General features: G+C 41.4%; 1 protein-coding gene across 2 annotated transcripts in view; it reads left to right on the top strand.

Moving 5' to 3' along the window:
* Nucleotides 1–1617: 1617 nt before the first annotated feature.
* The window catches only part of DNAH6 (dynein axonemal heavy chain 6), a 212847-nt gene continuing 187275 nt past the window's right edge, over nt 1618–27189 (top strand). Inside the window, exons 1-14 of one of the 2 annotated variants that reach the window (XM_077345452.1) lie at nt 1618–1727; nt 2503–2779; nt 4901–5077; nt 7210–7460; nt 10369–10636; nt 12512–12646; nt 12732–12855; nt 13214–13355; nt 14639–14807; nt 15214–15330; nt 19452–19652; nt 20807–20927; nt 22928–23079; nt 25619–25771. In XM_077345452.1, coding sequence (XP_077201567.1) covers nt 2510–2779; nt 4901–5077; nt 7210–7460; nt 10369–10636; nt 12512–12646; nt 12732–12855; nt 13214–13355; nt 14639–14807; nt 15214–15330; nt 19452–19652; nt 20807–20927; nt 22928–23079; nt 25619–25771 — 2280 coding nt within the window. In that variant the 5' untranslated portion in view covers nt 1618–1727; nt 2503–2509. Of the gene's footprint in view, nt 1728–2191; nt 2296–2502; nt 2780–4900; nt 5078–7209; nt 7461–10368; nt 10637–12511; nt 12647–12731; nt 12856–13213; nt 13356–14638; nt 14808–15213; nt 15331–19451; nt 19653–20806; nt 20928–22927; nt 23080–25618; nt 25772–27189 lie in introns of those variants that run through there. The other variant, XM_077345451.1, reaches the window with a different exon arrangement.

Here is a 27189-nt window from a genome sequence, read left to right as displayed (position 1 = left end):
ACCGGGTCATGTCTGATCCTTGGTGTGACCTCTAGTGTTTTCATGGCAGACTCAATACGGAGTGGTTTGCCATTCCCTTCCCCAGTCATTACTGTTTACCCCCCAGCAAGCTGGGTACTCATTTTACCGACCTCAGAAGGATGGAAGGCTGAGTCAACCTTGAGCTGGCTGCTGGGATTGAACTCCCAGCCTCATGGGCAGAGCTTTCAGATTGCATGTCTGCTGCCTTACCACTATGCGCCACAAGAGGCTCGGCATAGATCATACATCCCCACATTCAGGAGACCTCCCCCTTTGAGAGAACATGCACTGTTTCCTAGTCCAAAGCGGTTCTTGTGCGAGCTGCTCCAAAGTGGGATGCCCCCAAGACAATTGCGTTGCCGGACGCTGGGGCCAGCAACTTCAGCCTCTGTAATGCCTATGTTATTCCCTGTCAGGAAAAAAGTAAAAGTTGGATCTACCCTTCCCTACCTTGCTGTTCCGCAAATCAAAGAAAGTTTCGAAGACATCCTGCCACTGCCTCTCTCTGACCTTCAGGCAGACCAGTTACCTACTTCCACAGTGAGTTCGCTTTACAGAGGGGACCACAGGAGGTTGCAAGCTGCTGACGCTTTTTAACCCGTCTGCAGGTAACAACTATAATGAAATCCAGTAGCACCTTAGACCAGGGGTAGTCAACCTGTCCTCCAGATGTTCATGGGCTACAATTCCCATGAGCAAATGCTGGCAGGGGCTCATGGGAATTGTAGTCCATGAACATCTGGAGGACCACAGGTTGACTACCCCTGCCTTAGACAACAAGATTTTGGGTGTGTGAGATTTCGGGAGTCAAAGCTCCCTTTGTCAGGTAGGTGTTCTCCAGAGTTCATACTTTTATTGTTTGATTGATTTGATTTGTATAAGGCCCTCGGGGCTAGCTGGCTCAGGGCAGTGAACAATAACCCGAACAATAATATAGGTGAAAAATAAACATAATGAAACCATTTAAAACGTTCAAAATCGTATTGGTCTCAAAGGTTCCACTGTTTTCAAATCTTTATCTCAAGCACCAGACTAACGCAGTTAACTTCTGTGCAACTATCAACGTGTTACCGCCAAACCAGCTACTTAGGATGTATTCTGAGTTGCAGCTTCCCCACTTGACAACGAAATTGCACAGCAAAAAACTAACTGTAGTCGAACAGGCTGACACACGACTGGTGATGCTACGATAAAAACGGCGTCTCAAGGTGCTTAACAGTGCAGTCATATGCAGGTTCTCCCCATCTAAGCCTATTGAAATCCGAGGATTTAGACTGGAATGACTCCTTTCGGGATAGCACTAGAACGCGCCCCAAACTGAGTTTATATCAAGTGCGGGTCAAAAAAGAAAAGATGTCCGGAGAGTAAAAAAAAAAATCCGCAAGATGCAGAAGCGAACAAAACAGGTGAGTGCGCAAAACCCGATCCTAGACACTAGCAAGCACCAAAAGCCTTTCCCGCGCTTTTGAGCCTGGCCGCAGTTCATTTGCACGGGCGAGGAAACCCGCCCGCCCACGTCAGCGCAGCCCCTCGGATTGGCTGTCGCAAACAAGGCGCGCGAGTGGCCGCTTCCAGTCACCATGGTGATGATTGAGGCTTGTAGCTTCCTCGCGTCCCGCCCGGGGAACTATGGGATAGTATTGGGAGGGGGCGTTGCCAGGCGACAGGGGGACTCTCCAGAGGGTTGAGAGTTTGTGTCGCTGCAGGTAGGACTTAGTGAGTTCATGAGGAGCAGGTGGCTTTTACTCCCCCCCCCCACACGCAATTTTTAATTTTAATTCGAGGGTGTTCGTGAAGTTCCTTAATTGCTTAGTTCCTTAATTCTTTTTTTTCTGGGGGGGGGGGATATCTGATATTTCCGGAAATAGAGTCGTCCCTATTCAGCAACAAGCGTAAGGAGGGCTTACTTGACGCAGCTCTTTCCTTGCCGTAATAGCATCTTCGCCTGCCTCCGTTGCTGTAGGCTCCCGTCCCTCTCCCGGCTGTTGTTTCTTTTTGTTTTCCAAGCGTTAGAGGGAAATGGCATATAGCTATGGCTACAAACTGCTGGGAAAGAACATTTGTAGGGAAAACAGATGCAGAGAAAGAGTTAATAGCTTCTTCTGCAGCTTTGATACCTGTAGAAAGCAAATCAGTTTTTAATGCCAAATGTTGTTGGGGGGGGGGGGTCTTCCTTTTTGTTTTGTTTTAAGAGTATCGTGTTATCCAAATGGATTCTTTAAGCAAACAGCCCCATAGAAGTTTGCCTTTTCTCGCTGTGTTGATGTTATATGGGTTTGTTTTATTTTTATGATGACCTTTGTTGCTGTTCTATGTAAATGTTTCAAAATGTTTTATGTAAACCACCCAGAGCTGTAGGGAAGGGCGGTATAAAAATCTAAATAAAATACATAAATAAATAAATCATGGACAAATCGTTTTATGTTGTATATATGGTTCCATTGTGTTATGCTTTAAAAATGATACATTTTTCTCTTCCAGGTGGACTATGTCTAAAAAGGTATCATTGCCTTCCTTACAATCTACCCCACAGTGGCCGGACATTGTAAATGATGGAAGCGATCCTGAAATTTCGAGTGAAGAACCGTCTTTTACAAATATAAGGATTTCTCCTTCAAGGAATGGATTAAGAAAGAGACTGGCAAGCATGGCTCCACTTGAGATGGCAGCAAATCCTCATGCTCTGAAATTCATACATAATACAAAAGCACGAGAAAGAACCAGAGAACGGCAGCAGCCCATAAAACTGGAGCCGTTGGTAGGCTAATTTTCATAGAATCATTGGAAGGGGCCATAATGTCCATCTAGTCTAACCCCCTTCTCAGTGCAGAATCAGCGTAAACCAGCCTGCATGGGTGGTGGTGGTTATGAATCCAGGATTATAGGAAATTTCACTGAACTTCTTGTGTGTTCTTCTGACTCGAGTTCTGTGCACAGTAATAGATGTGTTGTCCCATTAACATTTGCACATGGGTAACTGTGCCTTAAAGAGCCTCTTGTGGTGCAGAGTGGTAAGGCAGCCGTCTGAAAGCTTTGCCAATTAGGCTGGGAGGTCAATCCCAGCAGCCGGCTCAAGGTTGACTCATCCTTCCAAGGTCGGTAAAATGAGTACCCAGCTTGCTGGGGGGTAAACAGTAATGACTGGGGAAGGGACTGGCAAACCACCCCGTATTGAGTGTGTCATGAAAATGCTAGAGGGCGTCACCCCAAGGGTCAGACATGACTCGGTGCTTGCACAGGGGATACCTTTACCTTTTTAAAAACTGTGCCTTGCCCTGATCTGGCTGGCCCGGGCTAGACTGATGTGGTCAGCTCTTGGAAGTAAAGAATTGTTGGCTGTGGTTAGTACTTAGATGTAGACCATCAGGGAAGTCCAGGGTTGCTATACAGAGGCAGGCAATGGCAAACCACCTTTGTTTGCCTCTTCTCTTGAATGTCCTATAGAATTGCCATAAGAACAGAATAGAAGCCATGTTAGATCATAGTGGCCTGTGCAGTCCAGCACTCACACAGTGGCCCAAACCCAGGTGGCATCAGGAGGTCCACCAGTGGGGCTAGAACTCAGAAGTCTTCCCAAGCACCAACAATGCAGAGCATCACTGTCCCAGACATAGTGTTCTATCTGTACCTTGTGGCTAATAGTACCTTGTGGACCTCTGCTCCATATGTTTATCCAATCTCCTCTTGAATCGATCTATGCTTGTAGCCACCCAGTAGCCATAAGTCATTAGCAGCATGACAGCACTTTCCATCACAAAGCTTCATGTCTAATTCTGAAATATTTTCAGTCATGTGGCTGGATAGATGAATGTAGGTATTGTGTTTGACCAAATATTAACTGGAAAGTGGCTGGGAGGGGAAGGCTTTGCTGTAAAAGCAAAAGCAAAGTGATCTCTGGTGAACAGAGAACAGAGCAAGCCTGGTGCAGTGGTCAGAAGCGCTGGCTTTTAATCTGATGAGCCGGGTTTGTTTCCTTGCTCCTCCCCCACATGCAGGAAGCTGGGTGACCTGGGCTTGCTACAGCCCTGATAAAGCTGTTCTGACCGAGCAGTGATATCAGGGCTCTCTCAGCCTCATCTCCCTCACAGGGAGAGGAAAGGGAAGGTGACTGTAAGCTGCTTTGAGATTCTTTCGGGTAGAGAACCAACTCTTTTTCTATTAAGTGTAACCGTAATGGTCAAATTGCAATGTCCAGCTTCTCCTTAAGGTGTGTCTTCCTAATAGTTTTTATAGATATCCTGATCTCCAGGTTGTAATCCTGAATCCTTCATTAGAAACTGTGATGCAAATTATGTTTTTAAGGGATAAGGGATCATCTCTGAGAGGTAGGGATGAGGGGGGTGTAGAGCCTGTCCAGATGCTTTGCAATTTATTTCCTGGCTCCAGTTTAATAATTTTTGGTTGCTGATTGACAGATTGAAAGTTGCAGATGTAGTCAGTGGCAGTAAGAAGAAATAAATGACTGGTGCGGGTTAAAGCTGACACGATGGCAACCGTACATTCCAGGTTACTGAACAAACTAGGAGTTTGCTTTGGAGATTGCTGTTAAATGTGGGCATGTGATTATTTACATTTTTAATGAATTGGTCAAATTTGTATATTAAAAGGCCATGAGATTCCTGGAGCATTGCCCTAGGAACTTTTGAAATACAGATTTGACAAGTCATAAATATTCAAAATCACCGGGTTGGTGAGCGCCACCTTTTGGAACAGGTGTGCCTAGGTCTGCTGGATTATATATTCTCTCTCACCTTCTCAGTTCCTTAGCCGCTGATACATTGTCACTGGACTCATTTTTTCATTGTTAATTTAAAATGCAGAATTTGTCGTGTTCATGGAGAAACGGCTCTCACAGTGTCTTTGTTTCTCCTTAATTAAGCCTGTGTTAAAGATTCATCAGAGCCACAAACAACCTGAATATATATACCAGAAGAACAGGGAAAGATTATTAGCTGCTGGACAATTACAGCCTATAACTTCAGCTGAGAAAAGGAAGTGGCCAGTTATTGTGGAACCAATAGTATCAGAGATGCCAGAAGAATTAAAGGAAAGACAGGTATTGCTTGGTTAAATATATCATTGTAGTATTAAGAACATAAGAAAAGCCATGTTGGGTTAGGCCAACATGTTCTTGGGGCTGAGGAAATATTGCCTAAGTTCAGGTGTGTGCTTCTTTCCTTTCTGAGTCTTTGATTGTCCCAATAGAATTTAGTAGTACCCAGAAGCATGTGTGTGATATACAGTCAGAGGGCAACAGAATATTGGCATAACATCCTCAGCCTGGGATACTCATTCAGTGGGTTGGCAGCTTCCTGTGACTCTTTGACTTGTTATCTGTGGCTCTTTTAAGCAATGTTTTCCATGATTCGGGAAAATGGGCAAGGCCCTTGCCTGATGGGGCTTGCAGCTAGCAAGTGGCTCTCATCCTGAAACAGTCACTGCAAAAGGAATGGGTGAACTGCAGGCTTCCCTGAGGTGCAGGCCTAATGCCACAGATGAAGGGAAGCACAAAAAGCCAAGCTGACAATGGCTAAAAGTTCTGTAATGTTTATTAAGGACGTGCCAGAGTCAGAATGAGTTCCAGATTATATAACTCGTTTTCAACAGTATAAGTCATCTTCAGTGACTCTGCAAAGAAATTAAACATCTTAAAATATGTACAAACCATTTTCATAATACTTTATGCGCACCTATGATGTAACAAAGAGCGTCTTGTGGCGCAGAGTGGTAAGCAGCAGAAATGCTGTCTGAAGCTGTCTGTCCATGAGGTTGGGAGTTCAATCCCAGTGGGCGGCTCAAGGTTGACTCAGCCTTCCATCCTTCCGAGGTCGGTAAAATGAATACCCAGTTTGCTGGGGGGTAAACGGTAATGACTGGGGAAGGCACTGGCAAACCACCCCGTATTGAGTCTGCCATGAAAACGCTAGAGGGCATCACCCCAAGGGTCAGACATGACTCGGTGCTTGCACAGGGGATACCTTTACCTTTACCTTTTTTATGATGTAACAAATAACTACAAAATATAATATAGTATCTGCCTGCCTGATTAGACTTGTCATTGAAGTAACAATGTGCATTTGAAACAATATATTTCTACCTGAAATAATAAACATATGTAATATTCCCAGCATAAGGCTACTATGGTACCCAGTATGCAAAAATAAAATCCATTATATTTTTAAATAATACTTTTCAAGGATCACAGTGGTTCCAATACAATCAAAATTTGTATTGTATTGTATTGGAACCATTGTGGTCCTTGAAAATTATTAGGTAATAATAGTATGGATTTTATTTTTTACATATTGTTTACCATAGTGACCTTATGTTAGGAATTTATTGATATATTACATATGTTTGTTATTATAGGAAATATATATATATATATTGTTTCAAATCCACATGGTTAGTTGAAGGTCAAGTCTAATCAAAGTATTCAGGTAGGCAGATAATATATTTTGTAATTATTGTTACAGCAAAGGTTTACATAAAATATTATGAAAATGGTTTGTACATGTATAAGGATGCTTAATTTGTTTGCAGAGTCACTGGAGAAGACTATTTGTAGTGTTGAAAACGAGTTATATAATCCGGGACTCGTTTTGACTCTTAATAAACGTTATAGAACTTTCAGCCATCGTCAGCTTGGCTTTTTGTGTTTCTCTTCGTGTCATTTGACAGGTCACTTCTTGAGTAATGCCATGGACTGCAGGAAATGCGGTTCTCCCAGATAATAATTGGAAATGTGGCTCTCAGCATCCTTAGGCAGTCTTAAGTCTTTTTTTTTTAAACTGTCATCTGGGACAGATGTGACAACTCTTTCTGTTTTCATCAAGTGGGCCAAAGAGAGAGGAAATAAAAAATCTGTCCAGTCTGGAATTGAAAAAATGCATGTCCCAATAGCCTCTGAAGGACAATTACAAGAGTTTACTAAATAATCATATCTGCCCACAATCTTAGAATGGCAGTAACATCCTTATGATTTGAAGCAATGCTATCAGCCATGCTTTCCTTTCTGGGCACTATCTGCACATATCCCTGACTCAAAGCCATTGTCTGTGTGGGAATTTAGTTCTTCCCCACTGTGTCTAGGCCTGACCCTGGTATTCAGAACCTAGGGAAAAATTCCTGGCCAAGATAATACCCAATTCACACTTCACTTCTAATTCTTGTCTTTTACTTTTACAGTTACTGAGTGCGAAAGCTCCACTTCCGACTCCTCCCAAACAGCCTCGTAGTGCAGTCAAGATCGGTGCTTGCCTCCCAAGCCCCATTCCTCCCACAGTTACGTTTCAAGAACCGAAAGATGTAGTGAAAGCTAATATTACAGAACCCCTGAAAATTATACAAATTATATGCGAGAATAAAAATCTTGGGTTCCTGTACATGACCCCTGCAGTGCCTAGATCATCCATTGATTATGATGCATTCAAGCTGAAGTGAGTGACTTTGTTTCTGTGGTATGGTGATCAGCTTTGTTACATACAGTACATTTTCGTTTAAGGTGAATTATAAAACTTTTGTTCCTGTTCTAACATTCTTTTCAGAACAGCTTTTGTGGTCTTTCCTCAAGGGAGTGTAGAATGTAACATGCCTTGCACTGCTTAATTTAATTTCCTTATTCAAGAGCGGTGATTCTGAATGCATTTAATAATGGATATTTTGATTGAATTTGCTTTGATTTTCACCCATAGGCTAAGAATAAGGCAAACCACTTTCTAAGGAAACCAGCAAGAATCAATAAGGGAGTGGTGTGTAGGCAAAAAATAAAATAATTGTTGACTAATGTCTCTGATGTGAATTTTTTTCAATTTAATTCAGCAAACTGAAAATTCCTCTTCCAAATTGTTCTATATTCAACTTGATATGCTTTCAAAAATCAAATATACAAGATAACTATTCAATTTTCAAATGGATATGTTCTCAGGCAACTGTGATAGCCAAAACAGGGTCCGGATTAAAAAAACCCGTTTTCAAGGTAAAGGCTGTTTCTTCAGTCTATTGTTGAATATATACAGCAATTAATATGAGTCATGTTGAATGTTACCCCACCTCTCTTCTTTAGGTATCAATCAGAGCTGTTCATGATTAAGAGATCACCTGAGAAATAATAATAAACAATATTTGATGTATATTTATAGAATTCACAACAATGATGTTTCTCAGAGAGTTTAACAATTCTAACCAACATATTTTCTTAAACAGTTTTTTCTAAGACATATTCCAAAATTACCCCTTAGTATAAATTACTTTTTAGTATAAATTGGCTGGTTTCCCCAGGGATCTGTATTATGCTTAGTAACGCCTCCAACCTCTTCAATATGCTACAACTAATAAATATCTGTTGCTAAACAGCAGGTGCATTCCACCTTGTAAAATTTAAAGGGACCAATCACAAGAAACATGTTAGGTTCTAAGTTGTATTGAGCCCTCTCAAACCCCCTGCATCCGTGGCAAAAATGTAGTAGCTCTCTCTTTGTAATAAAAGCCTGTTAATATCTGAACATTGGTACCCATGTCAATACATTTACATTGGAATCTCTACAAGACCAATTAAGGTCCGAATCCACGAGCACCTATCCCGTCTTTGACATGAGGTCCAGGATGCTTCCCTCACTGACCGTTTTAAGCTCAAAGGACATCGATCTGGACATCTGTTTTGGCTATCACAGTTGATGGAGAACCTATCAATTTAAATATGGAATAGTTATCCTATATATTTGATTTTTGGAAACATAATTTGAATATAGAACAATTTGGAAGAGGAATTTGCATTTTGCTGAATTAAAGTAAAAAAAAATCACACCAGGGACATTAACAATTATTTGATATTTACCCAGGCAGTAAAATACAGAGGCAGCGTTCTGGGATGCCAAAGTATGACCTGCCTTTTACTGTTATCTTGTGTCTATGAGTACAATTGTTAAAATTATTGTCCCCATTTTATCTTGCTCATCCTCTAATGCAGCCTTTTTGAACTGTTTGACCATGGAGGAGCCACTGAAATAAATTTTCAGGCTTCAAGGATCCTCAGAAGTAATGTCTGCTGGCCAGTCCTTCCTGCGATGCCCCCCCCCAGAAGTGACATAACCACCCATACCCTTCAGCCTCCTTTCGCTCCCTCCCCCCACCTTTAAGACTAGTATGGTTGCTCTACCTCATGTAGGCCAGAAAGAAGGGCAGGATCTGAGACAACCCAGATCCCCCATACCACACCACAACCAACTTCCCGTCTCTTTAATTTTGGCACTCACAGCCTATCCATGAAGCCCTCTGGGCAAAGGCAGCTAGTTTCTTAGCTTGTGGCCCAGGCCATTAAAGCAGGATGGGTACATGGACCCCTGGTTGGGAATCCCTGCTCTAATGAGGTGATGATTATATAGACAGTTTTCTTTCCCCCCATTTCATCCTCACAACAATCCCATGATGTGTATTATATAAAGAGATAATAGTTAAGAACCAAGGTTGTCATCTTTGGTGCCTTACGGCTGAGGAAACAGAGATTGCCGTTGGCATGGCAAATAGCAGACACACCTTAGTGTAGTTTTCTTGTGAGTATAGTAAAGCCATTAGCAGTCTTTATCTGCAGTTAACAGATGTCTGTAGAAAAAGTGTCAGGCATTCTAACAATTGCAACCACAAAGTGTAAAACAAGGTATATGAGAAGAAAGTGATCAGTGGAGTTGTACTCATTGGCAACACTCCCCCCCCCCCCCCTGGTTATGCTTTTATTCAGAAGCAAACTATCCGCAACTGAATGAAACATCATTTATTTTAAATAGGAAAATGTAAAGTCTTTACAGCCAATTAGTATTCTCATTAGGTTCTAGTTTTTTTTAAGCTAGAGTTTAAAACCTGGCACCTAAATTACTGTAATTGATTTCTTTTCAAAGTAAAACTTTTATTGAAAGGCATCTTAAACTATAACATATAGGCCATAAAAATAAATTACAAATGGAAGAAAAAATGTAGAAAAGAGAAATGAAGAAGTTTCCGAGCTTAACCCTAATGATTACAAATCCAATTGTTATCTATTACACTACGCTAATACATCAAAAAAGCCTAAAGCCACTCCTTTTTCTCTATTTTCATATTTTCCCCATAGCCCTCAAAACCACAAGCCTTACTTCACTTTTGCGTATTTCATGCGGAAAGTCCGTAAAAGGTTTCCAACTATCTAAAAATACTGCAGTTTTTTTTTCTCTTTAATTAAGGCTGTAAGTTTAGCCCATTCAGCCAAATTACTGTCATCGATTTCCATCTCGTTCCTATCTTGGGGCCGGTGTGAATTCTGTTAGCGGGTGCCCTATTAAATTGGATTAACCTTTCTTTTTTTTCTTTTTCTAGAATTGTAAGTTATGACAGCATTAATAAGAAAGACTACTATACTATCAGCCCGAACGCAGTCATTCACACATGCAACGGAGAAGTTGAGTATCTGGAACTTGCTCGCTGGGAGCAGGAATATCTATACCACAGAGCGCTTTCCAAAATCACTATATTTACTATATTTCGCAAATGGAAGTCGTTTAATGTATGGAGAAAGAACGTCCGTACCAAGAAAATCAAGGCATGCCGCCGAGCTTTGCAGAAGAATTTGTTCATCGTAAATGCTGTATGTATTGCAATCTTTGTTACCGAGATAAGACATCCGAAGTCCTTTGAACGTTCTGAATGCTAAATCTTCTTTTTGACAGAACACTTGGTTAAAACTGGAGTACACAGTGAAAAGAGCTGCATCTGTTTAAAGCGGTCTGGTAGATTACAAGTATAATGTCCCTAGTGTTGAAATGTATGGAGGAAGATATCCATTCTGAGGTTCTAAGCCAGGGGTAGTCAAACTGCGGCCCTTCAGATGTCAGTGGACTAAAATTCCCATGAGCCCCTGCTGGCAGGGGGAATTGTAGTCCACGGACATCTGGAGGGCCGCAGTTTGACTACCCCTGTTCTAAGCTGTGGAATGGTCTGATCAGACATCTTGGATTGCCCTTGTTAGTCTTACGAGCATTGATTTGCATTGCTTTGGGCTGCTGTGCTCTGCCCATGCATTCCATCTCCAGATGGCGGCAAAGCCTCAGAGATGGTGGCGTAGGCATGTTGCAGCAGCTCCGTGACATTGACATTTATTGACTTGCTTAATTTATTTATAGCCTTCCTTTTTTGGTCAGACTCCAGGAATTAAAAAAATATATATATATGGAATAAAATGGTATGAAAGAAAGAGTGCATAAATCTGGATTATGCAATCAGAAGATGTGAAACTGACAGTATAATGACTTGGCTCCAGGTTGCTTTTTTTTTTACTGTTGAAAAAGGGAGGAAACTTTGACCACCCAAAAAAAGTTACACTGAAGATCACGGGACCTGCATGGACAAAAGCCATGTTGTAGAAGGGGACTGTAGTAAGGAGGGGAATTAGTCAAGATTATGTGAACCAGCTGGTTGGATCCAGCACATTATATGCAACAAAAATGCAATGAAAAAGGACTACAAATTTGAAGAACAGTTCAGTAATAAACGATGTGATTTCAAAAACTGCATTTTCTTTATTAAAATGCCTTCCTGAGCAGTTCCTTATTCCACAATGTGTGTGGAATCTTGTTATGCAGTCCTAATCTTGTTATGCAGGCCATTCGGCCAGGACAGGGTCAACAGAGAATGATCAGGTATAGGCAACTGTTGATCTTATTCTTTTGCATGGTGGCACCTTCAGTAGGTTTTGCTCAGATGAGTGAATCTGCCCTATTGATCTGTGGGACTTAGGCCATGAAAAGCATTGTGGTTATTAGCCAGTACTTTAACTGAATCTGTAAATGAATGGGTAACCAGTGGAATGATTGCAGAATATATTTATAATATGTGTTCTTTACCTAGATCCCAGTACTAATGCAGCTGTGGCATTCTGTACCACTTGAATTTTGTGTTTTCTTCAAGGGCAAGGCAGTTGGAGTTCATTACAGTAGTCTAGTCTGAAGGTTACTGTGCCATTGATCCACATGTTCAGATCAACTAGGTCAAAGTAAAGAGGAATCTTTCAGGATAAATGAAGATAGAAGAAAGCATTTTTTTTTTTTGCAGCTGAATTAATTTGCTTCTCTAGGAATAATGGCCAGTAAACACCTATTGAGAAGCACCATACCATCTGTAGATCTTCCCAACCATCATCACCTCCATCTTGTCAGGAGTCAGTTTCAACTTTTTTACATGTGCCCATTTAACCACACTGGCATGGCACTGCCTTAGGGGAACAGCCTGGGCAGCTTCCTGTTGCGTGACTTTCAGATCCACTTTGCAAAGAAATTTGGCTACTCTTGTATGCAGACCCAGCTATATGCTTATTCATGCTTTATGGAGTATCACCAAGTTTCATAATCCAAAGAAGCTCATAAGCCCACTTAAGTGTCCTTTGTAAAGCCGAGATCTCATTCAACAAGTTTTTATTTAGTATTTTAAAGTTTTGCCTCAATAATTTATCCCTGCTGTTTTGCAGTGTTTGAGACCAGCGTTACTTAACATCCAAGAAATGTGTTATAGAATCGGCGACCTGGCCTTTTGTGAAGTTGAAAAGGGCTATTTGTATACACTGCAAGAATTCAAAGGCACTCAGATTGCACACCTACAAGATGTAAGTGGGTTCCAGTGGCATATATCTGATAGATACCTTTTTGAAGATAACTTGTATCAATTATTTTCTCTGCCATCAATTTCAGGTGTCATCAAGGCTGTCAGAGTTCAGAGAATTAGCCAAAGAAGTGGTCAGGAGTGCATGTCGAACCGCATTGCTTGAGTCTGGTTTTACCCCCGACGATTACTTGTATGCTGTCGCAAGTACAGGTAGAAAACTGACCTTTTGAAAATGATACCAGAACATTTGTATTTCTAACCTGAAGCTTGTTCTAATTGCAGTACACCGAACCATTGACTATTTTGGGGGGATTGTAACATTCTGCTTGGTACTGCAGAAGACTGAAATAGTTAATGTTTGGATTAAAAGTGAATATATTATGGCTTTCTTTCAAGATGGAAATATTTTTTCTACACATTTAAATTATTTCTTGATATTGTGATTTGTGGCAAAACTCAACCATGCGGCTTGTAATCTGCGCATGAAATGAGTTATTCTTTTAACCAAATCAGTATTTATCATAATGCCTACAACCATTTGAGTAATATGCACCTATACTTTCCTCAGAACAGGTAACAATGGTAACAAGACTAGCTAGCGCGAATGTCCTCATTCCTCACGTTGAAAAAGATCCGTATGGCGAACAGCCTGAAAAAATGACATATACAGAGCAAGCCAACAAAAGAGCTCAGTGTATAAGGTTGACATGGTTGGTATCATGAGTGCATTTTAGCAAAACGAACAATATTTTTCTCTTATTATGTAGAAAGTCTGACTATAAAGAAAATAAATTAATAAACAGATATGAAGGGAGAGAATTCTCATCCGCTGCTCCCCAACTGGGCCCTGGCTTTGGGCTGGCCCAACGGGCAGGTCACCAACAGTGTCTTGGGGCTGATGTCCAAGCCAATGCCAGTCATTTGGGGAAGGGCGACATATCAATTAGATTACAAATAAATAAAGCATGCCCTGTGCACTTGGAACTCCAAGCTGCTGCTAAAGACCCAGATAGCCAGGTGTCAGTATCCAAAGCCAACATCAAACACACACACAAACACCTGCCAGGTAATCAGCAGTGGCTTGTATTAGAGCATTGATTTTTTTTCTCTCTCTTCGCCTCTGAGTGTCATCAGACATGACCTTTCCTGTTTTGATTCCCCTCCCTATATTTTTAGAGTTTTCAAATTTTCCAGAAGTAACCATCTATCTAATTACAAATCTGGGCCCTATACAGATAAGAAAACCCAAAGACTAGGGCCAGGTACACCAAGGAATTTTTCTACCAGGGACTCCCATGTTTTGCAGAAAAAATCCACAAAATACAGGCATTTATAGGAAAAAAGCAGCAGAGGTTTTGGCTGCCACTCTGGAGAAGGGAGAAGCAGCCCCCCATTGCCACATGAGCCAGATCAGTGGAGGAGGAGGAGAAGTGGGTGATTACGCTTCCGCCACCATGAGCCAGGCAGGTAGAGTCACCTGTGTAGTTATTTTTGTGAAGTTCCCTTTCTATTTTGTGAATTCCTCTGAATCACAAACCTGTTTTTTTAATGTCTTCGGATTTTTACTTTAAAGACTGGAAGGAACATTAAAAAAACATTTCTAGTGATCACATCATATAGCATACCCCGAGGCAGAAGCTATAAATGACAATGATAACAGTATAATTCTAAGACGAGTTATAGCCCATGAATCGATGAAAGCAATTGTCTTAAATTATTCCCAAATTGGTTTATGGTTTTCTTCTTGCTATGGAATTCTATGGAGCTAGCCTTAGGGTCTCAGCCATATGACATCTAGAAAATCTGCTCTGTTTGTTTTTGATATATAGACTATAGCTGTTGTTGTCCCTTTAACCCTCAACAAACTATGAATGCTTGTCACAGCTCTAACTTGATAGTTACTTCTGGAAAGGTCTTATTAAAGTCTTGGAAGTTTTAGCACATCAAAAGGACCATGTGATGCAAAGACTTAAGTTTTGCTGTCTCCCCCCAGCTTCATTCGTCTTGCTGACTACCTTATAGTCAATACCATGCACGTCTTGGCAATCAAATCTGTCACTAGTCTCTTGAATTATCTCACTGATAAGTTGAAAAGGACACCTCCCTCAGAGATCATACAAAAATGGAATACAGACGAACCACCGGAAGTTATAGAAAAGAAGGTAATGCTCATTCCATTAGAGCCAAGAGGTTTGAAGTAGATAGTTCTTTCTGGAAATGTATGAATTTCTGAATTGTTAACACCATAGGAGTAAAGTTGCCCCCCCTCTCCCCCCCCAAAAAATTATGAATTTGAGGAAACCTTGAAATATATGTAATATTTATTTTTCTGTCAAACCTAAACTTTTGATGTTAAGAACTAAACCACAATTAGTAAAAATATCAATTGTAAGCCATGACTTCTTCGGGTAGTAAAAATATCTCACCAAACTGCAGCTTCTTTCAAACTAGCTTCTTTCCAGCCCTAATTTGCTTGTGAAAGCAAAAGTGGGAGGGAATGTGCAGGAATACTGTTATTTTTAATTTAAGAATTTGTGTTGATTTTCTGATGTGATTTCTTTTTTAAAGGGAACTTCCGTTGTTATAGGATCAGAGGAAGATGACTCAAATGATCCCATGTTCCTTGCAGAATTGATTTTGGAGATCCATGCGCTGTTATTTGAGCCTACACTGGAGGAATTCCAGGTTGAAGAATCATTTTATTTACATTTTCTGTGTGAAAAATAATGCTTATTGATCAAATACAACTCGTAAGACATGGAGGGGCAGGGTTAGCACCTGTGGGCAGAATCGAGCCATTAATTAGAATTACTGGTATGAACTCTCGATTGAAGGAGCAGGCAGGAAGATCTGGGACTGGAGTAAGACATGGTCTGAAGGTGGTGGAGAACAGGAAATGTTCCAGCTGAGACAGGGACAGCTACATAAGGGGGGAAAGAACATAGTTTCAGATGAGTAGCTTTGTAAGCCTACAGTAGAAAAGCGAGATTCGAGGAATGAAGCACCTTTCAGAAAAAAAAGATTTCCGAGATTCAAGCATTTAAGAGTCAAAGCTTGCTTCATCAGCTACAAGTAGAAATTGTACATTATCTGTTAATAAGCAGGAGCAGAGGTAAGTGAAAAGGGAATGAGATAATGGAATTTCCATAGGGACAGCAGCTGCATCCACATGGCATGATAAAGATTCCCTGTTTAATAGCTTCTTGAATCAATTTAATTAAGATGCTTTTCATGACTGTGCTTATGGAGTGCTTCACAAGGATTCCAGTGGCTCTTGCTTCTACATTTAGGATCCAGGCATTCCTTATGTCATGGTTGTGGATACCTCTGAGGTTTAGTGATTTATGGTGGTTGCAGGTGGCACCCATGTTTCAAATGATTTTGGCCACATTCATGTTAAAGTTCTAAAGACAGTAGATAGAGAGCAGTTGGCATCCTGCATTCCATTTTCAATATTGAGGGCTTTGTGAAGTAGAAAACTCTGGAGTCACTCTTCTAAGAATTTAATTTAGGTCTGTAATCATCAAATGAAAAAAAAAAGGTGGAAGGAAAGAGAAACATGAATTCCTTCTTTTATGTTGTCAAATGCTGATCAATACGTCCAGGGAGTAGGATGGCATGGGCATGCTCCTTCTTGAGTCAGGTTGACCAAGCAGAAATATCAGGGCTCTCTCAGCATCACCCACCTCACAGGTTGTCTATTGTGGGGAGAGGAAAGGGAAGGCGATTGGAAGCCTTTGAAACTCCTTCGGGTAGAGAAAAGCGGCATATAAGAACCAACTCCTCTTCTTCTTCAGTAATATGAGGGCTCTCTTGGCCTCATCTCCCTCAGGGTGTCTGCTGTGGGGAGAGGAAAGGGAAGGCAAATGTAAGCCACTTTGAGACTCCTTCGGGTAGAGCAGTGATTCCCAAAGTGGGCACTACCGCCCCCTGGTGGGTGCTGCAGCGATCCAGGAGGGCGGCGATGGGCCACAGGTGCATTTGGGGGCAATGAATAACTATTAAAATTTAAAAAAATTAATTTCCAGGGCACTGAGTAATATTTTTTCTGGAAAGGGGGCGGTAGGCCAGATAAGTTTGGGAACCCCTGGGGTAGAGAAAAGTGGCATATAAGTACCAACTCTTCTTCTTCTTGAAGTTGCTTAATTGTTCAGGATTGTCCTGGCTATTTGTCCCAGAAATACTGCTGGAACAGAAGAATACCAAGTGTTCTTGCTGCATTACTGTATTTGTTTGGCCTGGTTTTAACCCTCTTTTATACCCGCCTTGATAATAACAGCACTGGAGGTTTCATGCCGAGCTGCAGGCTGGAGTTTTAGTCGTGGCAGGTTGCCCCACCTGTTCCTACACCCACATGGGGGAGCATTTGGCCTGGTGCACCTCATCCACTCCCAATTTGTGCTCCTGCATGGGAGGTGGGACAGTGAAGTTCCCAGTACATAAACAGTCTAACACAGTAAGGATTTCCTTGCACTGATTACATGCATTTGTGCATCATAGGTCAGGTTGGGTACTGATCCTGACACATTTCTGATCCAGAAGTATTTGTTAGCATATGGCTGAATCATAGATCAGGTTATCTATGAGTTGTACACATTAGAATTTTCCTAGACTTAGTTAGATTTAGAAGGAAGGGTGAGAGATTTAGACATTTCCTAAAATTTCCAATAACCACTGGCAGTTTATCAAAGACAAAACTGAAGGGTTTGTGTGTTTGTATGTTATGTGTGTATTTTGTATTCTGCTCTAAATAACAAACCACCTTAAAAGATCTGATTACTTAAGATAAAATATCCTTATCCATTGTTCCTCTTAATATTTGTGAAACAGCCCTGGGGGTGGAGAGTGTCCTTGATTGGTCCTCCCTCTCCAGCTCCTGCCCTCCTTCCCTGGACGCTAGCCACTTTGTTTTCAGATGCCTGAGAGAGAGACACAGAGAGCCCTGTGAAACCACAAACGACCCCTGATTAGCTGCTATGACTCCTGCTGTGAGGGAGAGACAGACAGACAGAAAGGAGCTTTGATTCCCTGCTAGAAGGAGCCCTGATTACCTCCTATGGCTCCTGCTGAGAGGGAGAGGGAGAGAGAGAGAGAGAGAGATCTGTGCCTGCCGGTGTCCCCTGGGTCCTAGCATCCATTGCATTCCTGGTTGCAATGGGCTTTCTTGCTAGTTTTCAAGTAAGAATCTTTATAAAGTTTAGTGCATGTATCGTAAGAAGAATCTTCTATTCCTTGTACATTTTGCTGTAATAATCAGAAATGCATTAACCATGCTTAATTCACTTTGGCAATCTACCTGTAAAAGTAAGATTCTCTCATTCATTTTTACCCTTCAATAAATTTTAAAACTCCTAAAACTATGTGTGTGTTAAGTATTGTTAGATCACGTCTGAACCCTATGAATTAATGGCCTCCAAAACATCCTACAGTTAACGTCCTTGCTCAGGTCTTAAAAACCGAAGGTTGCCTGCTTGTAATGTGACCAAATTACAGTATCCCCTGTTAAGTCACTGTAGCATCTAGGGGGAGTTCACACTTGATTTGAGCTAGAACCCGCTTATTTCCTTTATTGCCAGACCATAAAATCTGTGAAACTCTCCTCAGATACCACACTTCAAAAGAATCAACTTTCTTACTGTTATTTTCTTCTACGTCCATCATTTACACCCGTGCATAGCAATAGAGAATTATCTTCATCATGGGTGTCAGCAATTAATTATCTTGTTCATACACACCAAAAGCACATCCTTATAGTTAGGGATCTTTTCTAGCTCCTTAATGGCTCCTTCTGTCCTGGACATTATGTACAACATGGTTATCTGTGACAAATGTAATTGTATTGTATCACCCATTTTTTCCTTTTCCCCTTTTCGGTACCCTCACTGTTTTCCTAATTTTTAAAAAATAAAAAAGAGTGAAACACCCAGCAGCGTCATTCACAGAGTCACAGCTAAGAGAACAAACTGAATTGTACCCACCCCCTTCAGGAATCGACAGCCACACCAGAAGAAGAAAACTGGCCATTACGATTGGGATTGCTCACATTCCACTTTGACTTAGGCAGCTTTGCTCACATGGTCATGGAATTTTGCTTTCCTAGTTCTGTTGGGCTGTTCATTGGCGATCTTATGTTATGCGACTGCATTTCAGTTTTTTTAAGCCAACTAACTCAACTGAAGTCCAAATCATGTTCTTAGGATATATAAAGGTTCTGTTCAGTTGTAATTCAGTATGCTTTAATTGTTACAATAACTATTAAGAAGCTTGTAGTTCAGAAAATACTTGGAATATATTTTTAAAATCAGTAATTTAAGGTATTCTGCAGACAGCCTTAATGTTCCAGTTTCATTTCCCATATTACTTGCCCCCCCCCCCACACACACAAATAGCTTCATTAGCAGTCCCTTGTTGTCCTGGTTTTTCAGTGTTCCCCCCACTCTTTCTAAAACCTGGGGGAAACAGGTTTCTGAAAAAGCACGGGGAAAACACTGACAAAACGGGGCAGTGAGGGATTGGTAAAGAAGCTGTGTGGGAATGACAAAATAAAAAAAGATAATAAAGGCAATTAAACAGGAACATTACAGCTGTCTGGAAAACGAAAGTTTCTTCCATACTTGAGGAGGTTTAGGGTGCTTTAATTTAAATGGGTCCGGCTTACTTCCAGTTGTTAGCGCAATGCATCATGCAGCGTATGTGAACATAACATTTTGGAAGAGTTACACATCAACGTTGCCTACTGTTTACCATCCTGTTTTCCTGTCTGCCTTACCATGTTTCATCTACTTTTCTTTTGTATTGGCCAACAGGACGTTATGGGTGATATTGTGACTGAGTTTCAGGTAACTTTGTTATCTGTCACAAACCTCGTGCCCGACCAATACTTCGATGCTTTCACTAGTCCTCTTATTAACAACAAAATTGAGGAGAAGACGTGTGGCGAAGGACCAAGCTTAAGCATAATGTTCAAAGATGATAAACATCTGCAAAATATCATCCTTCAAATAAGGGTACGGATGTGCTTTAAAAAACAAACGAACTTCACACTTTTATTATATTTATATGAAAATCTTTGTGCCTGTTTCTTTGACTCCTGGAGTGCAGTGGAGGAAGTTTATCCTAGCATTGTAACTGGCATTGCCCTAAATATCACTTGGACAGAGAGGCAGGATAACTCCGCCAATTTTAGCTGAACAGGGACAAATAAAGAAGAGCACAGTCTTTATTTAATTGCCTAGAAAAGTTCCTCAGACAGTAGGGATGTAATATAGAGGCAAGGTGGCTTTGGAAATGAGCTTAGTGAAAAAGAAGAATAGTTGGTTTTTTATACCCCGCTTTTCGGTATGCCTATCAGTACAGTTCTGGAGCCTCTTATGGCGCAGAGTGGTAAGGCAGCAGAAATTTTGTCGGTAAAATGAGTACCCAGCTTGCTGGGGGGTAAAAGACTGGGGAAGGCACTGGCAAACCACCCCGTATTGAGTCTGCCATGAAAACGCTAGAGGGCGTCACCCCAAGGGTCAGACATGACCCAGTGCTTTCACAGGGGATGCCTTCACCTTTACAATTCTGGACTCAATTCAGTTCTGGACTCAATTCAGAGAGTTGGTTCTTTTTTCATGGCCTCAAGCCCACATACCTGCCTCATCCTTTACATACTCTGCTTAGCACAGCAGTTTTTTCTTACAGAGTCCTCCTGGCAGTAAATAACTAGTGCCACTTGCTCAAGAGCTTTTTCTGTTGTTTTCCCTATCCTAAGGAACGAGCTCTCAGACACTGTGCAAAAGGCTCCATCATTACCAGCCTTTGGAAAAGTTTGTAAGGCTGTGTCATTTGAAAGGGTTCTTCTCAGGTATTTTGAAATTCCAAATTGTTTGATAGAGTGATCTGTTGGGAGTGTTTCTATTTTGTAGAGGGCTACTTAGCATGTCTAATATGCTCTGTAGATTTGTGTTGCCGCTTGACTTTTTTGGATTTTCATTGCATGCTATTTTTGCTTGGCCCTGATATTTGGTGTGCAGATTAGGTTTTATTGCGTCTGTTTTATTGTCTGCTGTTGTAAGTCTCCCTGAACTTTTGAAGTAAATAAATAAAAGGAACTCAGTAGGGGGCAGGGCAATTGTACAGACGCATCTAAGATTATTATAATTTAATATATTTTATTTAGGACACAGTCTCGTTGGCATTTGAAGCAGCAAACATGTACGCTGCTACTTTTGAAAAATTTCGATCATTTTTCAAAGAAAATGAAAGCCTTGATTTAGATGCTCTGAAGAAGCAAGAACCTGGTAAATATTGTTCTTTATTTACTACCAGTCGGTAGAAAATGCAAGTGGTATGGTAAAGATTGCCTCACTCCAGGGGTGAATCTGTACTGGGCTTTTTATCCCTGGTGACCTCGAATTAAAGAAAGTCATCTACATGTTATTTTATGTCCATTCTGCTATTTAGCGCTTTAAATTTTTCCTCTGCAATGTCTTATTGATCCACGGTGACCCTACCTTTCCCCCGTGATATCCAGGAGTAGATATAACTTGCTACATTTGAGGAAACTATTCTGAGAGCCCCAGTATTAAGTGTAGATGTTCTGCATTTTGCTAGATTAACTTTCTTCCCTGTGCCTCTAACACTGATGTAGCAAAGCAGTCTGTCACTGATTGGTCAGGGTATCAGTACAAATACTTTTGCCCTCATTTGGAATCTGCTTTAAAGTGACTGCGCTTCAAAAGCCCACACTTCTATGAGCAGAGATTTGGCTCTTGGATTTACTTTGCCCTCCTCATTCTTTGTGAGGCTGCTACTTCCCCTCCCCTCTGCATGGCCAGTATCTGTTTATATAAGGAAGCCTAAGTAATAAAAAAGTCTTGGTTTTTTTCTGTTTAAATCTTGATACGGAATGAGAATAATCCGGAGGAAATTATTAAGAGAAAAGGGTTTTCAACAAGCAATGTGGCACAAATATATCACCCAAACAGTGTTGGACAAGGTTCCGGTATTCCCTCATTTCACAGGAGTTTTTTACAACAGCAAAGCCTCTAAACAATGTAAAGAATTTCCAGCTCTGAAATAGGATCAAGCTGAATTAGTTGTATTTTGATTCTTCCTTACTAAGATGACAAAACTGAGGTACTTCTGCCAATAATGTCCAGAGGACAGATGTACTATTCACAGAAGAAGTGCTGGAAATTATTTGTATTCTTTATATTGCTTCTTCTTCTTCTTCTTCTTGTTAATAATAACAACAACAACAGCAACAACAATAATTCTAGCCCGCCACTCCCACAAGGCTCGTGGCGGGTTACAAAATATAGATACATAAAATCCCCAATTAAATTACCCCTAAAAATTTATAAAAATCACATACTCTACAAAAGCCCAAGATGTATCGTGACGAAAAACCAACTAAAGAGCGCCCCCTACTACACCTACGGGGTAGACATTGGGGAATGTCTTAAGCCGCCAACAGATGGTCCAGAAGGGGGGGTCAGATCTTCCTTAGTGCGCTGGCCTCAACCATAGACCTGGCGGAAGAGCTCTGTCTTGCAGGCCCTGCAGAACACTGGAAGCTCCCGCAGGGCCCGTAGCTCTTAGAGGCTTTGTTGTATAAATAGATATTGGCCATGCACAGATGGTTGGTTCTTTGTCGTATATCATTTTTGTGTGCTCCTGTATTGTTCCTATTAGTTCTAATTTAGGCAAACAATCATGTTTCCTTATTAATATGCATTTTCCTACGCCTAGTGTAACTGACCTGGATGCCCTAGGCTAGTCCGGTCTTGTCACATTTTAGAACCTTACCGGAGTTAGCCCTGGCTAGTATTTGGACAGGAGGCCTCCAGCTAATGCCAGGATTGTGAAGCAGAGGCAGGCAATAACAAGCCACCTCTGAACATCCCTTGCCTTGAAAACCACATGGGGTTCCCGTAAGACAGCTGCGACTTGATGTCAAAAACAAGATGATCAGTGTGCTCCGAAGTCTGTTGAAATCACTGAGCTTAGGCTGGAGTAATTCTGCATCGTATTGTTCTGTAAGTGTTATAACAGGAATACAGACTTTTTCTAATGGACTCGTTCATTGGATTTTTATTCTACCTTTCCTGTAAGGCGGTCGGGGAGGCAGATACTCCACCCACTCCCCTTTGTCTTGAACAGGTAGATTAGGCTGAGAGAGAGGTGACCAAGCTTATATTATTTTTCCTTTGAAAATGTTATACACGGAGAAGATTGTCTACAGAGATGCTTGGGCACAGTGGATAACTACATTTCCTGTTCTCAATAAAACACGCAGATGTGCAGTTCTTTGCCGAACAACTGGAGAGGTATCACCAACAGCACAAAGAAGCAAAGGCCATAAGGCAGAAGCGGAATCTAGGATTGCTTCTCATAGATGCTAAAAAACTGAAAGACAAACTGATTCCATCACCAAAGCGCTGTTTGGAGGTAATTCCGTTCGTATTAAGAGAAATAATTTCTCTTGGTTTGCCAAGGCAGATTCTTTCAATGTTTGATTGCTCAGAACAGGGAGTTAGGAACCCAAAGGTTGAGCTACAAGGAAAGCGTAAAATACAAATATTTATTACAATAAAGTACATATGTTAGAAATTAAAAACTTCAATAGATCACGATTATACATACCGCCTGTAATCTATATTTCACAGTAACACATGGAACTGAGACCAAATGTGTTTCAAGACTAAGGGTCTTCCTTAGTGGTCAAGTTATTTTAAAATGCACTAATACAGTAAATTTTAGGGCTTTAAAGAAAGTCTGTATGGTGCTGCTCCAAATAATCTTCTATATAATATACATATTAAAAAAGTCTGGTACGGAGCTCACACTTAAAAAAAAAAAATTCCAAGGATCACCACTCTCTGTATTTGCCCAGCTCTCATTCAGAAGTGTATGCTCGCGTGTCATGCCAGAAAAAGCACTCCATACCAGACAGTTTTTTATAGATTATATAGATTATTTGGAGCAGTACCATATAGGCCAGTGGTTCTCAACTTTCCTAATGCAACTTTCCTAAAACCCTTTTAATACTGCTCGTCATGTTGTGGTGACCCCCAGCCATAAAATTATGCAAGTGTTCTTTCACAGAAATCAAACCAAAACTGACCAACAGTGTGAGGATCCATTGTTCAGGATTGTATATAAATTGATTATAAATTGTATATAAATTGGCAGGCGCCTCCAGGAGGAGCGGCTACAGTAGCAGCATACCCCCCACCCTCCTGGCCAAGCTGCTTGCCCTGCTACGACCCCTGTGAAAGGGACGTTTGACCCCCCCCCAAGGGGTCCTAACCCCCCAGGATGAGAACCACCGATCTAGACTTTACCACTCAGTGAGCCCAAAGATTTAGTTAATTCTAAAATAACTTGACCACTGAGGAAGACCCTTTGGGTCGAAACGTGTTTGGTCTCAGTTCTGTATGTTATTGTGAAATATATCCGCAGTATACAATCATGATTTATTGATGTTTTTAATTTTTAACAGGTGCACTTTATTGTAATAAAAATTTGTATTTTAAGCTTTCCTTGTAGCTCAACCTTTGGTTTCCTAACTTGTCTAGTCAGGTTGGGTTTTGTTTCCCTGTTTTGGTTTCATAGCTTAGGGCAGGGGAGATATAAGGTAAGGTAAAGTATCCCCTGTGCAAACACTGGGTCATGTCTGACCCTTGGGGTAACGCCCTCTAGCATTTTCATGGCAGACTCAATACGGGGTGGTTTGCCAGTGCCTTCCCCAGTCATTACCGTTTACCCCCCAGCAAGCTGGGTACTCATTTTACCGTCCTCGGAAGGATGGAAGGCTGAGTCAACCTTGAGCTGGCTGCTGGGATCAAACTCCTAGCCTCATGGGCAGAGCTTTCAGACTGCATGTCTGCTGCATTACCACTCTGCGCCACAAGAGGCTCATAGGGGAGATATAGTGTACCTTATTTGACAAGTTTTCATTCACATTTGCTCTTTGCGCTACTAGCTGAGCCTACCAATGTATGTAAGAAGAAGTTTAGCCTGGGTAGGTTGGCAGCAGTTAGGCAGCTGAGAAGAGTCTGGAGCGGAGGAGGTACCTTTATGTTATAGCAGGAGGGAAATTTAAGCGAAAGGCATGGAAGGGCTGTAATTAAAGTGACAAAGGAAGTGTAACTATTACAACCCAGGAGGCACTGATAAAGAACCTATAGGGAACCAGTATGTACTATTATACTGCTTTTAAAATTGTGGTTTAATATGTACTATTAACTTGTCGTCACTGCCTTGCAAAAGGCAGTAGAAAATATTTCCAGCCCTCGAGTTACCACATTTTTGTAGCAAATACTTCCAGCCCTTGAGTTCCCACATTTTGCATTTCAGCTTGGCCACTTCACTCACCTCTGCAGTGACAAATACCATAATGTTATGCCTGCATAATAGGAGGGCAGAGAGTACAGACTAGACATAAAGTAATTACAGTATTTGCTGGCGTATAAGACTACTTTTCCCCTCTGAAAAACATGCCTCCAAGTGGGGGTGTCGTCCTATACGCCGGGTGCACTGCAGTTGGGATAGACATAGCTGCCCATAGTGGCCCATAGTACTGTAATGTAATGTAACAAACTCTATATTTTGAGTGGAAATGTTGGGGGGTCGTCTTATACGCCCAGTCGTCTTATACGCCGGCAAATACGGTAGATATTTTGCAGTATTGCTAGGGATGTATTGTGAAATAGTTCCTTATTATTTATTAAATGGAATGTCCTGAACATTAAAAACAGCCAAGGACTGGGTACGTGTTAGATAGAGTTGACTAAAAAACTGACTCATGTAATTAATGGTGCAGTCCTAAGTAGGGTGGCCCACTGACTTCAGTGCATTTAGAAGGGTGTAACTCTGTTGAGGATTTTATGGTAAGCATAGTAAACCACATGGGGAAAACTGGCTTTCCCACCTTGAATTATTTGATTACGCTTCATCCCATTTAACATCTGTCTTTGCCTTTTAGGTTATCAACGAAATGCTTCCCATAATAGCAAAGAAAAAAGTGGCTGCCATTCTAGCGGAAGCCCAGGATGCCAAATTTAGACTTGAGTTTACGCCAACTACCACTACAGAATATGTGGCTACCTTGACTTTCCTGGATGAAATCCAAGACAGGGTATGTTACCTCTACGTCAGCTGTTAAGCTGCATTGACCATCTTAGCAAATGCTTGCCACTTCATCTGGGTCAGAGAACTAGGCTTCACTCGTTTTTGGATTTCCCTCAGCTAGCCTTCTTACGTACATTGAGAGACCCATGTTCTTTGCTTTTCATCAAGCAAAAGGGCAAGAAGAGCCTAGCTGGAGCAGGTGGAAAGCTCTTGTAGACCAGCTTTCCATTTCCAACAAGGGCCTGCCAGATGACCCCCAGGAAGGGTATAGGCAGATGGCCAGCCTTTCCTGTGCCACCTGCCTCAGGCCACTGAATCTCCAAGCAGAAAGTGAGCATAATGTGGACATATTACCCGGTATGTCTTGAGGATGTAAACAAGTTGGGGAAAGGAACATCAGGTACCACCTTCTTACTCTGTGGCCTGTTGACCTTCCTCCCTTCCCTGCTATTTAGAAGAAGAAGACTTGGTTTTTCCACCCTGCTTTTCACTACCTGAAGGAGTCCCAAAGCAGCTTACAGTCACCTTCGCTTCCTCTCCCCACAATAGACATCCTGTGAGGTAAGTGGGGCTGAGTGAGCTCTAAGAGAACTGCCTTACAAGAACAGCTCTAACAGTACTGTGATTAGTCCAAGGTCACCTGGCTGGCTGCATGTGAAGGAGGACTGTGGAATCAAACCCGGTTCTCCAGATCAGAGGCCGCTGCTCTTGAGCACTACACCAAGCTAGGATAAAAGAGCTGAAAGGGGGAAATTGTGCTTTGTCATCCCACTTTTCCACTGCTGCGGAAGCAAGAAGGGCTGATAAATGGAACAGCTAAAATTGTCTCATGTATTCCATAGATCTGGCAAACTAGCTAACTGATGGGCATTTTCTCTAATAACTATAACAAAATAATCTACGTACTTTTGTTTAAATCAGAAGTGTTATCATTCCCCAATGCCCATTAAATGTGCTCAGAAATGTCCTTCTTTAAACAAATTCTTCAGTCATTTTGCTCCCGTAATCTTGATGCACAAGGTAGTTATGAATAGATTTCTTGCATTATTGCCAGTGCATGAGGGTCTGTCCAAAGATCACGAGTGGGAGGCCGATTTTCGCCCTTGATCCAACAGCGCTCCTTCCTCCAGTGCTTTATTTATTTATTTATTAAATTTCCATCCCATGGTGTCGCTAGTGATTATGCCTCTGAATGAATGACAACCACACAGGATAGCATCCTTACAGTAGGGGCTGGAACAAGTCCCTGTCTGTGGTGACCCACCCAATTAGAATCCAGTTTTCCTCTCATCCTCGTAGTCCTGCATTTTTCCTTTGCATCTTGCCAGCCTGGATGTGATTTTCTAAGCACGTTAACAGCATAATATAAAGTTGATAATTGCCTTTTTGTAGATAGGTAGAGTTGTGTGTCTTTGTATCATTTAA

Source organism: Paroedura picta, chromosome 7 (genome assembly GCF_049243985.1).
Source record: "Paroedura picta isolate Pp20150507F chromosome 7, Ppicta_v3.0, whole genome shotgun sequence".
NCBI lineage: Eukaryota > Metazoa > Chordata > Lepidosauria > Squamata > Gekkonidae > Paroedura > Paroedura picta.
The sequence above is the reverse complement of the archived record's forward strand: the minus strand, read 5'-3'. Positions and strand labels throughout refer to the sequence as shown.